The sequence below is a fragment of the Camelus bactrianus genome, chromosome 12, assembly GCF_048773025.1.
Source record: "Camelus bactrianus isolate YW-2024 breed Bactrian camel chromosome 12, ASM4877302v1, whole genome shotgun sequence".
NCBI classification, from domain to species: Eukaryota; Metazoa; Chordata; class Mammalia; order Artiodactyla; family Camelidae; genus Camelus; species Camelus bactrianus.
In genome coordinates, this window is record NC_133550.1 from 24,543,986 (window position 1) to 24,561,180 (window position 17,195).

Genomic DNA, 17,195 nt, shown 5'->3' on the forward strand with positions numbered 1-17,195 from the left:
TCTGAATACCCTGCACTTATACTCTCTTCCTTCACAATTACTGTTTTTCATGTCGTATTTTATATTTAATTGTTTTATGTATCCCTTAACAGCTTATTGTTGATGCAGATGATTCTACTGCTTTTGTCTTTTAACTTTCCTACTACTTTGTGTGTGGATGATGTCCTACCTTTACTGTATGTTTACCTTTTCTGGTGAGCTTTTCCATTTTGTAATTTTCCTGTTTCTAGTTGTGGCCTTTTCTTTTCCCACTAGAGAAGTTCCTTTAGCATTTGTTGTAAAGCTTGTTTGATGGTGCTGAATTCTTTTAGCTTTTCCTTGTCTGTAAAACTTTAGATTTCTCCATGAAATCTGAATAAGAACCTTGCTGGGTAGAGTATTCTTGGTTGTAGCTTTTTCCCTTTCATCACTTTAAATATATCATGCCCCTCCCTTCTGGCTTGAAAAGGTTCTGCTGAAAAATCAGCTGATAGTCTTGAAGGAGTTCCAAAGAAACTTGCTATTTGTTATATGCTACTTGTTGCTTTTCCCTTGATTCTTTTAATATTTTCTCTTTATATTTAATTTTGTCATTTTAATTACAATGTGTCTAAGTGTGTTCCTCTTAGGGAGAGTTAATCTGGTATGGGACTCTGCTCTTCCTGGACTTGGGGGACTATTTCTTTTTCCAGCTTAGGGAAGTTTTCAGCTGTTACCTCTTCAAATATTTTCTCAGGCCCTTTCTCCTCAAAATTTAGTTAATTGTAAAGTTCTTACATCTCCTCTTGTCTGAATGACTTGTTTCCTGGATTTTCTATTCTTATTCTTACTAGTTTTCTTTACTTATAAAGATTAGTTGTACAATTAATAGAATTTCAGTCTCTTACATATTTAATGCTACTGGTGACAGATATATTAAAATTTTACTATGCTTATAAAAATAGTATTAACTTATTAATTAAATGAAATATAAATATTAAGTAACTAATCCAACAATCTCAAATCATTTAAAAACAACTATTGCTAAAATTTGGTGAATCTCATTTCAGAAAATTTTCCACTTGTACTTACACAGAGGAAATGGTTTATCAGCTAGATCCAAATATACATTTTAGGGCATATGTGTCAATGTGTTAATATACATACTTTTAATGAGTTTTGAATTAGTAAACGTTCTTTTACTCCTCACTTTTTATGTGTAAGTCTCTACTTTTAACTGCCAAGACTTTAGCTTTATTTTTAACGTGTATTTCACAATGGAGCTACTTAAAAATTTACTTATTGCCTGATGTGTTTGAGGCTTATATTATCAGAAAGAATACAACTTAATTTCTACTAGATGTGTTAATGAAAATCCATAATATATGATTATAAATTCATATTTTACTGCTTTCACATTTATTTAGTTACTTGACCTATATGCATAATTAGGTATTAATTTTCCTTTGGAACAGCTGTGTTTTAGTAATTAGCTTCATTTAAAGTATTTTATTATAGGTTATTTAGTAAATATTTTTCTTACAATACTATTTGTAATACATGTATACATGTACCCTTATATTTAATATTTATATAGCAATACTCCAAAATATTCAAAAGAGGTACATCAGACTCCTGTCAGAATTTTCAATAGTTACACTAGTGCTGGAATTACTAGTGAGATCTTACATTACAAATGAGAATGATCAGTAGAAGACAGATGACTACCTAACATAAGTAACTCACTAAGATGAGTCATCAGTTTCTTAAGAGAAGTTTCAGAGTGTTTAATTACTATGACTGATGATACTAGGAATATAACTGAAATTTGATTTAATTATAAGCAAAATGTCTTAAAAGTCAGTAAGTTGTTGGGCATGTTGGTTTGAAGATGGTTGTTTCATTGGTTGCTCTCTCTCTGTCTATGTGTCTATCCATCTAATCTATCCTCTAGCTACCTATCTGGATATCTGTCTATCTATTATTTACCATCTATCATCCATCTAGCTATCTGTATCTATCACCCTGCCAGAGATTGGTATATATTAGAATATGATACAAGAGAAGAAGAGAAAGCCCCCTTTTAAATCTTTAAGAATGTGTTGTATTATGAAGAGAGGCAGGTGCCTGTTTCTAATAACAATACACATACTTCTATCCCTCTGAATTTTTCTTATCCATTTTTGTGTGCTTCTGCTTTTTCTCATTTGATTCCCCCTGTTATTCTCCTGTCTACTTCTCTCTTATCTCCTTTACTTATCTTTCCTTTGTGTTAGATATTTTGATTAACCTTTTAGAGTCTTCTCTGTCCTCTATCTTTGCTTTAATGTCTTTGCCCCCAGTGGTTGCTAAATTGCTTCAGGTGAGTTAGCTTTGAGAGCATTTGATCACAGATATATGTATATACACACACATATCTCTTGAGCTTTGTCAATTTAGTAACATGAGTTTTTTTTTAATAGAGGCAAGGGTACTATCAGGAAAGTTATGGCACTAATGCCATAAATCTTAAAATGAATACTTCATCCCTTTATCTTATGTTTCTACCTGATCTTTTAATGGAGAGAGGCCCTTCTTGCCTGAGAAAAGGAAAATGGACTCAAAGTCCTTTCAAAATGAGAATATTTTCTTGTGAGGTTTTAGTTACAGTGTATTCACTATGGTTGCTATGTAATTTTCTCATGTTCATGACCGTTGGAAGGATCCCTGTATTTAGAACACTTCATGACTAAGGTTTTAGTGAAGGCTGAGTTTCAGTAATATTCTAACTAAGATCATTTAAGACATTGTATAGCTTATGAACTGCTGCGTAAATTTGCATTAGGCAAGAATGTTTCCAGGACCTGATTGATGCCTGGAGACTGAATGGTTTAGTGGAAACAATACCAGAATTTGAGTCAGAAAACAGACTTTCAGGCTTCATGGATTCTACCTCTCATTAGAGTTGCTACCTTCCTTCCCTCTAGGAATCCTTTAGACGTATAGAGTCAACAGTTTAGATAGAAGAAGAACCACATATTGAGTACCCTCACTATAAATTTATTATGTCTTAAATCTTAAATAGGTTCCTGGGGCTCCCCAGGAATCCTACTCCTTTTCCTTAATCCATCAACTTTCTCTCTCAGACATTTCAGCACATCTGCCCTTTTCCTTCTTTGCTGGTTATCTTATTTCTTATTTAATAGGAAAATGGAAGCAATTGAACTTTCTCAAGATTCCATCAGAGCATCTACCCCTGCGCTCTGCCTTCCCCAGTGTTCTGCAAAATGGCCATCTGTGCCCCCAAGGCCAACCCGTCCACTGCTTCCCTCCATCCCTTCCTTGTCCATCTACTTCAGAATATCCCTCTAGCCTTTATCCCCTTTCTCCCATGCATCACAAATTGTTTCCTGTCTACTGAATTTTATCCTTTAGCATACAACCTTGCTGTTCCTTCTTTCATCTTGAAAAAAAATTTAGAAGTAACAAAGAAACAAAACTTTCTCTTGACTGATCTTTTCCCTTTAAGCTATCCCCTATTTCTCTTTTTCCCTTATAGCTAAACTCCTCAAATATGTTGTTTATACATACTGCTTCAGTTTCTCTTTTCTGGCTTAAACCTGTTCCAACCAGATTTTTGCTCCTAGTGCTCCAAAAAAACTCTCCTCCTCAGGGCTCATGATGACTTCATCTTCTTAGTGACCCATGGATGCTTTTCACTGTAGCAGTACGTCACCCCAGTTGTTACAGGGCTTATTTACAAAGCCGCTTTAGGATTTACTGGATTCACAGAAGATCATTTTTAGTAAACACTACAAAATCTCATTGCTGTATGTTATGATGAGCTAATTTTTCAAGTTTCAAACTACAAATCTCTTTTTATTGATTGATGGAGCAGCAATGGAAGGACTGGCAACATTTATTCTGCACAAAAAAAAAAAACAGAGAAAAGTGACTACTAAAACAATATATTATAATTGAAGCATGAAAATAACTGAAAACTTTTTTTTAAACAGTTTCACAATTTGCCACAAAACAGAAGTTGTCAAAAACACTCTAAATCCTGTGTGGCAAGCATTCAAGATCTCAGTCAGAGCTTTATGTAATGGCGATTGTGACAGGTAAGATAATTGACAACTTTTTGGAGAGTTTTGAATATTCACTGTATATTTGGTATCCAGTAAATCTAAGTAGCATCTATTTTAAATAAGTTGGCTTATTTACCAATGTAAATGTGCATTTACAAAAGCATGGATGGTTTATTCAGAAATTTTTTGATAACTTTTTTTTAATCCACAATGATTTAGGAAGAGGGAAAATTTGACTAATTAATGTTTGGTTTAACTGATTTGATTTGTCAAGAATCAAAATGTGCAAAATGCTACAGGTCTATTGAATATTAGTTTGTTTTAACATATTATCCGAAAGTCATTCCAGGATTTTCAGTGCCTCAAGGTTTTTATTTGGTATTATCTTTATAGAGAGGAATAAGTAAATATACAAGAGATAATAAGATTATAACTACATGTATTAGCAATCCTGATATATTCCTGAGAATCCCATTTGACATTAATGTTATCATTGTTGCTGAATTATAAAAGTTCTGTAGATGCAGAACAGGGAGATTCTGGTGTTCTACAAGTAGGTAGGTGACGTGGTCCTGAAGATCTTCCCAAAATATACCTGAAGATTTCTTAATATCAAAGTTGTTTTCGTTCTTATGAAAGTTTATTGTAAGATTATAATATAATTTTACATAATAACCCCAAAGATATTTTATTTATTGTATTACTTGTATACTAGAAAAATGAGAGTTTATTCTATTAACTAATAAATAGAAAGAACTATTGATTATCAATATGTCATTAAATTTACTTTAAGATTTATTATGCTACTTGAGTGTCACTTTTTTATTTAATAATATAACTTTGTTTAGTTGGACTCATTCTTCAGAGAAAGTGGTTCTTATGATATAGTTCCTGGTTAGCGGCATCAGCATTACCTGGTGAGCCTGGTAGAAATTCAAGTTCTTGGGCCCCAACTGAGGCCTATTGAACCAGGAACTCTGGGCATGAAGGCCAACAACTCGTGTTTTGACAAGCCCTCCAAGTGATTCTGATCTATACTGAGTTTGAGAAATACTTCTCTATGACAATGGTTTTCAAGAGTGGAGGAGTAGCTCTGTACCTCCCCATTTAGGAGCTTTTCCCACATATTTTCCTACTCTGTTTAAAGAATTAAAACTCTGAATGATTTTATTAATCTATTTTAAGATATAAATAGAATTATGGTAATAAAATTAGCAAAATCGACTTTAAACTGTTTTGTAAAACCTGAAAGCATATGGTATTTTATCTAAGGAAATCTACAACTTATTTAAAAATTTTCAATCATATGTTGTTTTGATCTTGTAAGTAACTACTCTGTGTGTATGTTTTCCTCATGGACAGAACAATCAAAGTAGAGGTGTATGACTGGGATCGAGATGGGAGGTAAGACATTGTCTTTTCTTTTATTTTGGCTTTTCAAACTTAATACAGTTTAAGAAGCAAGCATACTGAAAGGACCACATTTTCAAATTTGTATTTTCAGATTTCATGTTTTTTGTCTTGATTTTCTGTGTTATTGAGGTGTTCACATAAGATTTTAAGAATGAGTAATTTTTTTCAACTTGCGGAATAAAATAGAGATCTTCCTTCTTTTGGATAACATAAGTAAAAGTTTTCAGCTTACACTTGATTTCTCTTTGTGTGCAACTTACAGATGTCTAGTTTATAGCTATAGAGTAGTGATTCTGAAATTTCTTTATCTCATAATTTCTCTGAAGATTCCTATAACCTTTCAACCCCAAATCATTCATGGGAACACACCTGAGCTCCCCTTCTCCAAAAACAGACAACATACCCCACAAACAAACCCAAAACCAAACTCTAGAATTATGTCTGGTGACTGCCAATACAAATAGTTGTTCAGAGCTCCAAAATCATGGGCCCCTCTGCACACCATAACATTTGTTAAAGAATAAAAGAGGGAGCCCACACTACTTTTTCTCTTTCTTCTTTAAGTATTTTCCCACTGTTTCTACTGTTTTAAATAGGATTGATATCAAAGTGTTTTTAAGTGATGTTAAGTCAGGGGACTCAGAAATGCTCAAATCTCACTCTTCTCTAGATAAACTGTTTCTTCAGGTGGTTCCTGAAGGGACTGAATCTACAGATGCCAAAAGAGAATGACAAGCAGGGAAGCAAAGGGCACTTGATTTGACCTGGCTAGTGTTCCACACTTCAGCCTAGAGCTCGCTGGAAAGTGGAGCTAAAGCTTGAAGTTGAAGCTCAAGATGTAAGCAAGGGCATTCCCGCTGCATTTTATATAAGCCAGCAGCCAAACCCGAAAAGATTCTAGAGAGTGTTTAGATAACTGAGCACTACTGTTAACACAAGAACAAATCTGACTAAGTCAGGAGACACCTCCTCTTATTTCTTCTGCTTACCTGGGTAGAAAAATGCCTAACTCGAGAGCCACACCAAAGCATGCATGTGACATTTGCCCGTACACTTACTTGCACACATGGTCTAATTGATGTCCTGGAATTTGGCCCTATCAGTATTATCTCCTTTTCAAAGATTGATAAGGACGATGAAGAGAGGGGTGGAGATACTAGCCTGCAGTTCTGCAATCACAAAGTAATTGACTTCGGTCTTCAAATTATATTCCAAACATGACTGTGCTAAAGCGTCTTAACACTGTTTGCTGTTTACTTTTTGAGACAATCCATGCTATAACACTGTTCTTTACATTTCTGCCACGTTAATTAATTAAGTGTCTTTTACAAGAATTCTGCATGCATTCTGTAGAAATGTCAGTAGAAAACCTATGCTTTCCCATAGGGCCTTATGCTCCATTGGTTCATTAAAGCTTCAACCACTGAGAAAATGAATTATGCCTGTCAGGATAAATAGAAAAAGAAAAAAAGCAAATCTAAGTTAAGTAAGGCTTTACGCCCTATAGCATATACATACTACTTTAAATTTTTATTGAGAATGGGCAAAAGTGGTAGCCTTTCCCTAGTAATTGAAGGAAACTGGGAAAATGGTTTTAATTTGACAATTTTGAAATGAGGGGCTTAAATTCATGTTTTATCTAATTCCATGCTAATTCAGTACTAAATTTGCAAAAGTTGTAGATGTTTTTCTTTGAAAGTGAGTCTTTATGACTCTCCTCTTGTCTCCAGTCTACTTCTAAGCCACAAAATTTTTGAATAGATCTGAGGATCATAATTACATTGGAATTTAATTAGCCTTTCTTTTGATGCTGGAGTTTTGAGTATTCCTATCCAGGTTATGATATATTTTAAAAATTAAAAATTTTCTTTGTTGTCATTGACATTTTTAAAATTGATTTTTAAGGTAACATTAGTTTATAACATACTAGTTTCATGTATATAATAATACACAAAATTAAGAAAACATTTATTTTGTTGTTTGCTTTTTATATTCAACATATAAGTGAAATAATTCAGATAGAAGACAGGATATGATTTATTGAATGTCAGGTATTCTCTAAGCATTTTTCATGTTGTTCCTCATTTAATTTTCACAATAAGAGATAGATACAATATTAATACCATCTTACAGATGAAGAAGCATAGGCAAAGAGGTAATATGCCTAAGGTCACACAATGAATAAATGGTGGAGCCGGGACCTGAACACTAGCATTATGCTTCCAACAGTAAACTCATAACTAGTGCACTATACTTCTGTAGAATTATAGTTGTAAATTCTGGCATGCAAATAAAAACCTTCAACCTGGACACAGAGTTTACTCATCTAAGATGAGTAATCACATCTTACTCTGTGATTCTTTGGTGATTGATAATGTGGTAGTTACGAATAATGCAAGAGCTATTTGAGAAACCTTTTAACGTAAGTATGTTAACACAGGCATAGCTCGTTTTATTGTGCTTTGCATGACTGCATTTCACAGATACTGTGTCTTTTATAAATGTCTCTGGCAACCCTATGGCGAGCAAGTCTGTAGGCACCATTTTTCCAACAGCATTGCTCACTTCTAGTTTCTGTGTCTCATTTTGGTAATTTTTGCAAAACATCAAACTTTTTCATTATTATTACATTTGTCATACAAATCTGTGATGTTGCTGTTGTTTTGCGGTGCCACAAAATTAATAAATGCATGTGTGCTAACTGTTGCAACCAGCTGTTCGTTCCCCCATCTCTCTCCCTCTCCTCAGGCCTCTTTAATCCCTGAGGCACAACAATATAGAAATTAGGTCAATTAATATCCCTACAGTGGCCTCTAAGTGTTTATGTGAGAGGAAGAGTCATACATCTCTCACTTTAAATCAAAAGCTAGAAATGATTAAGCTTAGTCGAAAGCCAAGACAAGATAGGCTGTGAAAGCTAGGCTTCTTGTGCCAAACAGTTGGCCAAGTTGTGAAGGCAAAGTTCTTGAAGGAAATGACAAGTGCTACTCCGGGGAATGCAACAAATGATGAAGCAAAACAGCCTTATTGCTGATACGGAGAAAATGGGAGTGGCCTGGTTAGAAGACCAAACCAGCCACGACATTCCCTTAAGCCAAAGGCTAATCCAGAGCAAGGCCCCAGCTATGTTAAATCTGTGGAGGCTGAGAGAGGTCAAGAAACTGCAGAAGCAAAAATTTGAAGCTAGCGGTTTGGTTCATGAGGTTTAAGGAGAGAAACTCTTGTCCATAACATAGAAGTACAGGTGAAGCAGCAAGTGCTGATAGAGAAGCTACAGCAAGTTATCCAGATGTTCTTGCAAGATAATTAATGAAGGTCCTCTAGAGGAAAAGCTTTCTTCATTGAGAATGATGTTGGCTGTGGTCTTGTCATATATGACCTTTATTATGTTGAAGTGTGTTTCCTATATACCAACTTTGGTGAGAGTTTTTATCATAAATGGATGTTGAATTTGTTACTAGCTTTTACTGACTCTAATTGAGATGATCACATAGTTTTCATTCTTCAGTTTCTTATTGTGGTGCGCCACATTGGTTGATTTGCAGATTATGAATCATCCTTGCATCCTTGGGATAAATCCTACTTGATTAAGATATATGATCCTTTTAATATATTTTGAATTCAGTTTGTTGATTTTTTTTGAAGATTTTTGCATCTCTGTTCATCACTGATACTGGCCTGTAATTTTCTTTTTTGTGGTATCTTGCTTGGTTTTGGTATCATGGCGATTCTGGCCACACGGAAGCATACCTTCCTCTTAAAGTTTTTGGAATAAATTGAGGAGGAATAAGGATTAATGCTTCTTTAAATGGTGGTAGAATTGATTTGTGAATCCATCTGGTCCTGGACTTTTGTTTGTTGGGAGTTTTTTAAATTACATATTCATTTTCACTACTGGTAATTAATCTGTTCTTTTTAAAAATTTCTTCTTGATTTAGTCTTAGGAGAGTGTACATTTCTAGGAATTTCTCTATTTCTTCTTGGTTGTCTATTTTATGTTAGGTTGTTCATTTTATTGGTGTGTAATTGTTTTTAGTATTCTCTTGTGATCTTTTGTATTTCTGTCAGTTAACTTTTCCTTTTTCATTTCTGATTTTATTTATTTAGGCCCTCTTTCTTTTCTTCTTGATGAGGCTGGCAAAACATTTTTTAATATGTTTATTGTTTCAAAGAACTAGCTTTTAATTTTTTGATCTATTCTCTTTTTTTAGTCTCTATTTCATATATTTCTGCTCTAATATTAATTATTTTCTCCTTCTACCCCCTTTAGGTTTTCTTTGTTCTTTTTTATAAGTTTCTTATGTGTAGGTTTTGATTCTTTATTTGAGATTTTCTTGTTTCCTGAGGTAGGCTTGTATCATTATGAACTTCCCACTTAGAATTGCTTTTGCTGCATCCCATAAATTTTGGATTGTTGTGCTTCCATTTTTATTTGTCTCTCGGCTTTTTTTATTTCCTTTCTGATTTTTTTCAGCGACCCATTGATTGCTTAGTAGCATATTGTTTAGCCTTCACATGTTTGTGTTTTTTGCAGTGTTTTTCTTGTCAATTTATAGTCTGATACTGTTGTGGTTATAGAATATGCTTGATATGATTTCACTCTTCTTAAATTTATAGAGCCTTGTTTTGTGGCCCAGCATGTGATCTCTAACTTTTGCATGCACTGCAAAACCAAAAAAAAATTGTGTGACTGACTTTATTGCTTTATTCACTTTACTGTGTTGGTCCGGCACCAAACTAACAACACTTTCAAGGTCTGCCTGTACCTTATCTTACATATCATCTGAAAAATGGATGAATCATTCCTAGATAAAAGTTTCGTGTAACCAGAAGTTTGGTAGTTCGGTAGAGATGAATGAGTATAGATTTTCAAAGAATGCTAACACGTCAAAAAGGCCAGTGAAATGTATAAAAGCACTGTCCCATATTTATGAATGAGAACTAGAGTGAGAGCAAAAGCAAGTGAAAGCGAGTGCCCATTTATGAAATGCAGTTCAAAGAATGATGCATTGGGGGCATTAACTTTGGGAACTTTTTTTCAATTAAAAATAATGCTTTACTCTTGGAGACGTGAATTTAGCAGCAAAGGAAATATTTAGATATGGGATTCTATAAGCTCATGTTGTCATTGGATCATTAATTGTTTGAGGGAAAAGTTAGCAGTGGTCGATATACCATCATTAACAGCATGTTCAAAAAAGCCTGAGGAGTTCAAACTCTGACAATAAAGGGGTGTAGTTGGGAGGGAAAAGATTGTGAGACAGAACTTTAAATATTCCTTGGAAATGAATTTATGATTAGTAGAATAACGAGAGGAGTGCATTGTAATTTTATAAGTGGTCAAATAACTTTTTAATGTTGGGGTAAAATGCACTTTCATTAATATAAAATGTATCTCTATATTTTAATATAAAATATTTAATGTAGCATTCTATATACTCCATATACACTAAAACAGCCTTTTTAATGTAAGCAAAATTATCGTTTTTATGAGTGACATATAAAAAGGAAGATTAAAATCATCATTAAATAATGTTGATAACCCTTTTGACTAAATATATGAAATTTGAAAGGCAATATAGTTTCCTATAAAAATGATGCTTAAAAGGTATAAAATAATCCAGAGTGTTACACAAGTTGATATTCTACCTTGTGGTTGTGGGTGGTATGTTAACATAATTGTTACTGTATTTTTACATTCATTTTTTTTTTATTTGGCATAATTTTCCAGTGTAGATGTTTACTTGAACTGGAATGGACATAACGTGATATTCACTGTATTATATGATCCACTGTAATTATCAGCAGAGATTGTTCTGTCCTTTGCTTGTCTTTCTGTCACCTTTAATATTTGTCATAAATCCTACACGTGTATCCTTATTTAATTGTATATCTAAATTGAGTGCTTTTGATTCCTATTTTTAGAGAAGAGTGTTTCCTTGGTGGATTTTATCCTTTTTGACACTTAGACTAGCTTCGTTCAGTAGAAATATGAGTCATATGTGTAATTTAAAATTTTCTAGTGGCAACATTAAAAAGTAAAAATAAACCAGTGAAATTGATGTAATAAAATAGTTTATTTACTCATATATGCAAAATGTTATCATTTTATTATGGAAGCAATATAAAAATTATTAAGGAGAAATTTTAAATTTTTTATACTATGTCTTTGAAATCTGGAATGTACTTTATGCTTATGACACATCTCTATCGAGACTGGCTACATTTCAAGGGCCCTGTAGCAACATCTGTTTGGCAGCTATCATATTGGAAAACACCATGTAGAGTTTAATGAAATTGTTGACCTGGAACAAACTGCCAGATATTTCTCCAGCAAAGATGCATTTTTTGGGGAATCAATGGAGAATTGCAATTTGGGATCTGTAACCAGGGCAAACAAACCACGTGCAAGTCCCTGCAGGGCAAGGGAAGGAGCTGCTTTTTATAGAGAGGGGGAAAAAAAGGAAGTTGGGAGGGCTGTAGTAAACAAAGAGTCTGTGGCTTTTCATTGTCTGAGTCCTTGCCAGGAAGGAAGAGGAGTCCTTCTTCTTCCTTTGGGTTCACCTATTGTTGCAGAGTGAGAGAGCGCCCTCTGATGGTCTCCTGACTCAATTTGATTGAGGTTTCTGTTAGTATACTATACAAAGACTATATAATATGCATATAAATAACTTTGTATCAGTGGGTTTTTTTAAAATCACTTTTATTTGTCTGCATTTAGTACAGGTTTAGAGTTGTCCCATTATAAAGTGAGGAAAAACCGATCAGACATCAGGATTATTTTGTCTATAAACTTAACCATAGGAAACCAATGACATAATCTGATGTTTCAGTCTAAAGAATATTTCAGTCAAAAATTCAAGTGAAAAATGCTTGACAGTGTTACATGCTTATACTTTGTTTTACTTGCTAAGGTACCTCAGACAATTGAGGTGACAATGATATTCACAGATTAAAAACTTCAAGAATTGGTGTGATCTTAGGTTAGAAATACTTTGAGACAAATGAAAACAAAAACGCAACAATCTAAAACCTCTGGGATGCAGCAAAGGCGGTTCTCAGAGGGAAGTTTATAGTGATACAAGCCTACTTCAGAAAACAAGAAAAATCTCAGGTAAACAACCTAACCTTACACCTAAGGTAGCTGGAGAAAGAAGAACAAACAAACCCCTAATTAGTAGAAGAAAAGAAATCATAAAGATTAGAGCAAAAATAAATGAAATAAAGACTGAAAAAAAATAGAAAAGATCAATGAACTAAAAGCTGGTTCTTTGAAAAGATAAACAAAATTGATAAGCCTTTAGTTAGACTCAGCAAAAAAAAAAAGGGAGAGGGCCCAAATTAACAAAATCAGAAATGAAAAAGAAGTTACAAGTGACACCACAGAAATACAAGGGATCATAAGAGGATGCTATGAGCAACTATATGCCAACAAAAACAACAACGCAGGAGAAATGGACAATTTCTTAGAAAGGTACAGTTTGCCAAGACTAAACCAAGAAGAAATAGACAATATGAATAGACCAATTACCAGTAATGAAATTGAATCAGCAATTAAAAACCTCCCAACAAACAAAAGTCCAGGACTAGATGGCTTCACAGCTGAATTCCACCAAACATTTAGAGAAAAGTCAACACCCATCCTACTCAAACTATTTCAAATATTTTCAGAGGAAAGAACACTTCCAAACTCATCTACAAGGCACTTCACCCTGATACCAAAACCAAAGATACCACAACAAAAGAAAATTACAGGCTAATATCACTGATGAACATAGATGAAAAAACCCTCAACAAATATTAGCAAAACAAATCCAACAATACAATAAAAGGATCATAGACCACAATCATGTGGGACTTATTCCAAGGATGCAAGGATTTTTCAATATTTGCAAGACAATCCATGTGATACATCACATGAACAAATTGAAAAATAAATACAATGTGATCATCTCAATAAATGCAGAAAAGATTTTGACATAATTCAGCCTTGATTTTTGATTAAAAACTCTCCCCAAAGTGGGCACAGAGTTAACAGACTCTGTATCCTTTGATTGGAGCGTTTAGTTCACTTACATTTAAAGTAATTATTGGTTGGTATGTACTTATTTCCATTTTGTTCATTGTTTTCTGGATGTTTTTGTTGTTCTTTTTTGCTTCTTCCTTTTTCTTTTGCTCTCTTTTGTTGTGATTTCATGACTATCTTTAATTTTATATTTGAATTTTTTTCTTTTGTATATATGCATTTATTACGTTTTTTGTTTGTGATCATATATTTATTTATGATTATTTTAAATTGATAATTTCTTAAGTTCAGATGCTTTCTAACAACTTCATTTTATTCCTCCCTGCCATGTTTAATATTTTTGAAGTCATACTTTACATCTTTTTATCTCTTCACTGCTTATTTTGGGTATAGCTGATTTCACTACTTTTATCCTTTAATCTTCCTACTAACTTTATAAATGCCTGATTTACTACCTTGACCATATGTGTGCCTTTACCAATGAGATTTTTTTCCCTTCCTAATTTTCATATTTCTAGTTGTGGTCTTTTCTTTTGAACTTAGGTAAGTTCCTTCAACATTCCTCATAAAACCAATTTAGTTCTACTGCACTCTTTTTTAGCTTTGCTTGCCTGTGGAACTCTTCATCTCTCCTTCAAATTTGAATGATATCCTTGCAAGGTGTATACTTGGTTGTAATTTTCTTCCTTTTATCACTTTAAATATACCATTCCACTCCCTTCCTGCCAAGTTTCTTCTAAAAAGTCGGTTGATAGTTTTTATGGAGTTCCCCTGTATGCTACTAGTCGCTTTTCTTTTGCTGCTTTTAAGAGTCTCTCCTTATCATCAGTTTTTGCCATTTTAATTACAATGTGTCTTGGTGTGGACCTCTTTGGGTTCATCTTGTTTGGGACTCTCTGTGCCTCTAGGTTCTGGATATCTGTTTACTTCTTTAAGTTAGGGAAGTTTTTGGCTATTGTTTCTTCAGTTCAGTTCTCTGCCTTTATCTCTCTCTTGTTCTCCTGGACCCTGTATATAATGTGAATGTTAGTGTACTTGATGGTGTTCCAATAATCCCTTAAATTGTTCTCATTTTTTTTTTTAAATCTTTTGTTTTCTTTTTTTCTGTTCAGCTTGGGTGATTTTCACTATTTATTCTTCCAGTTTGCTAATTTGTCCCTCTTTATCATCTAATCTACCACTGAATCCTTCTAGTGATTTTTTTTTTAATTTTAATTATTGAATTCTCCAACTCTGTTTGGTTCTTCATTATATTTTCCGATTCTTTATTAATCTTCTCACTGTGTTCATACTTTCTTCTCCCAAATTTTTGAGGGTCTTTATGATCATTACCTTGAACATTTTGGGGATACATTTCTTATTTCCAGTTCATTTATTTCTTTTTCTGAGGCTTTATCTTGTTCCTTCATTTGGAATATATTCTTCTATCTCTTCATTTTGCCTAATTCTCTTTGTTAATTTCTATGTTTAGGTAGGTTGGTTATGTTTCTCAATCTTGGAGAAGTGGCTTTTGTTGAAGTATGCCCAGTGGCATACTTAGCTCTGGTCACCAGGGATATATGCTCTAGGGGTGCCCCCTATGTGAGCAGTGTGGGCCCTTCTATTGTATCAGTGCCAGCTACTGTGGGAATTCTGGTAGGCAGGGCTGACTGCTGTCCTGGTTGGCTATCAGGCCCTGCCTTATGTCATGACTAGTAAATAACCTGTTGCTGGGTGGGGCTGGGTTCCAATATTGGTGGCTCTGTGGCCTGTGAGTTCCCAGGGCTTGTTCTAGCTGCTGGTGATGGGGGCTGGGTCCTGGTCCACTGGATGAGGGACCTCAGAAGGCCCATGGCTAGTTTGGGCCCACTAATTGGCGAGGCCCAGTCTCAGGGCATCTAGCTGCAAGGCCTTTGGAGGGGCTGGAGCTTGTGCCTGCCCACACTAATATGCAGGGCTGGGTTTGAGGCAGCTGCCTGCAAGGCCTAAAGGGCCCAAGGCTGATGCCAGTCCACTGGTAGGCTACTCCAGCTTCTGGTAGCCATATTTTCAAATAATCAATGCCTGCATTTCATTAATGTCTCCCTTATTGGCCAGTGCAGCTTTATATACTGTATCTGGAAAATGTACTTAAAATATGTAAGTAGAAAATATACACTAACCATCAGCAAGGTTATCTATGGATAGTGTGATTAAATACCTTTTTAATTTTTTTATGCATTTCTGTATTTTCAAAAAATTTACCATGAACTCTTAAGAAAAGATATCAACTGAAGGTCTAGAAATATCAACATTATAAAAAGTAAATTTGACATACCAACTCTACTTCTACAATGTTTCTAGATAGCTCAATTCCTAATCCAATCCATACCTGTTTATCTGTGGGGTTGAGAGGTGATTAAGTCAACAAGCAGAGAATTTACCTCTGAGACAGATGCACAATGGAGGATACATAACAAAGGAGTCTATCTAGAAAATCTTTGGCAGTAGCTACAAATATTAGTAATAGTAATTTGATTAGCTGTCAATAGAAAATGTGTCTTTTTTAATATATATTTTATTTTTATTCATTTTGTTTTGTTTTTTGTTATTTTGGTGGGGGGGAGGTAATATGGTTTGTTTATTTTTTTTTACAGGTGGTCCTGGGGATTGAACCCAGGACCTTGTGTATGCTAAGCATGTGCTCTACCACTTGAGCTATACCCTCCTCCCAATGTGATGTCTTTTTACTGAGTTAGAATCTAGTATTTTCTAAATTAAATCCAGGAAATCTGGTTGCTTCAGAGAATCTTGGGAAGATCAGATAAGTGGAATGCTTACATTCCAAGGGTGGATGCTTAGAGTTAAACGTAAATGAGCTGACAAAAGTTAGACTGGCTCCCAGATTACCCATTTGTTCCAAGTTTCCAATTCATCTTTATAGTAACTATATATTAAATTTTTTCTCACTGATTTAATGAATACATTTTGTCCTTTTATCTTACTAGTTCATGAGACAAAAATATCTAAAGCGTATTTAAAGTCAATCTGTAGGACTTCCCCTATGTAGGAGTCTAGATCTTGTTTTAAAGTTGAGCGATAACAAAGAGGAAACTTTTAATAGTACTTTATTCCTCATAAAACATGAAATAGTACCTGTTTTATTGCTGATCATTTTGACTCAAGTTCCTATGTATCTTAGGATCTCCAAGTATCCTTAGTGTTTGTCCTTAAAATAAAAAACTTCCTGTTTCTGTTATATTCAAAACATTGAAGAATGGCTTCTTTAAGGATTCTTTTGGCCAAAGAATGAGGAAAGAAAGCAGAGTTTTTAGTAGCATTTTGAGAGATTGACAGTTGTGTACAGAAGAGATTCAGTTATTCAACTCCGAAGCAACTCAGCAGTGTTTTTATCATTTTTGTTATTTTATGGTATACTGTGACCTATCTTACAGTTTATAATTTTGTAAAAATAAAATAATGTGAAAAAATACAGCTTATTTATATTATAGTATGTATCAGAAATATGTTGAGGTTTCCAAGGAAGAAAAGACAAAAAAAAGCCTCACCTCTTCTCTTCATTCATGGTAATCTTTTTTGACCATCAATTTACTGGATAAAATATTACATTGATTTATATATTTGTGACTTCAGGTAGTTTTAACAATCTATATCTTCAAAGATTTTTAATCCATATTTAAAAGGTCTTTCTTTTTGCTCATATTTAAGAATATTTTCCATATCTCTGTGATGACCTTAAATTACATATCCAT

The 17,195-nt window shown here is 34.0% G+C and overlaps 1 protein-coding gene across 6 annotated transcripts in view; it reads left to right on the top strand.

Moving 5' to 3' along the window:
* The window catches only part of CPNE8 (copine 8), a 195,654-nt gene that overhangs the window by 93,462 nt on the left and 84,997 nt on the right, over positions 1-17,195 (top strand). For 5 of the 6 annotated variants that reach the window (XM_045507043.2, XM_074375046.1, XM_074375045.1 and 2 more), the window contains exons 9-10: positions 3,954-4,058; positions 5,388-5,429. In XM_045507043.2, the coding sequence (XP_045362999.2) occupies positions 3,954-4,058; positions 5,388-5,429 (147 nt within the window). Of the gene's footprint in view, positions 1-3,953; positions 4,059-5,387; positions 5,430-17,195 lie in introns of those variants that run through there. The other variant, XM_045507045.2, reaches the window with a different exon arrangement.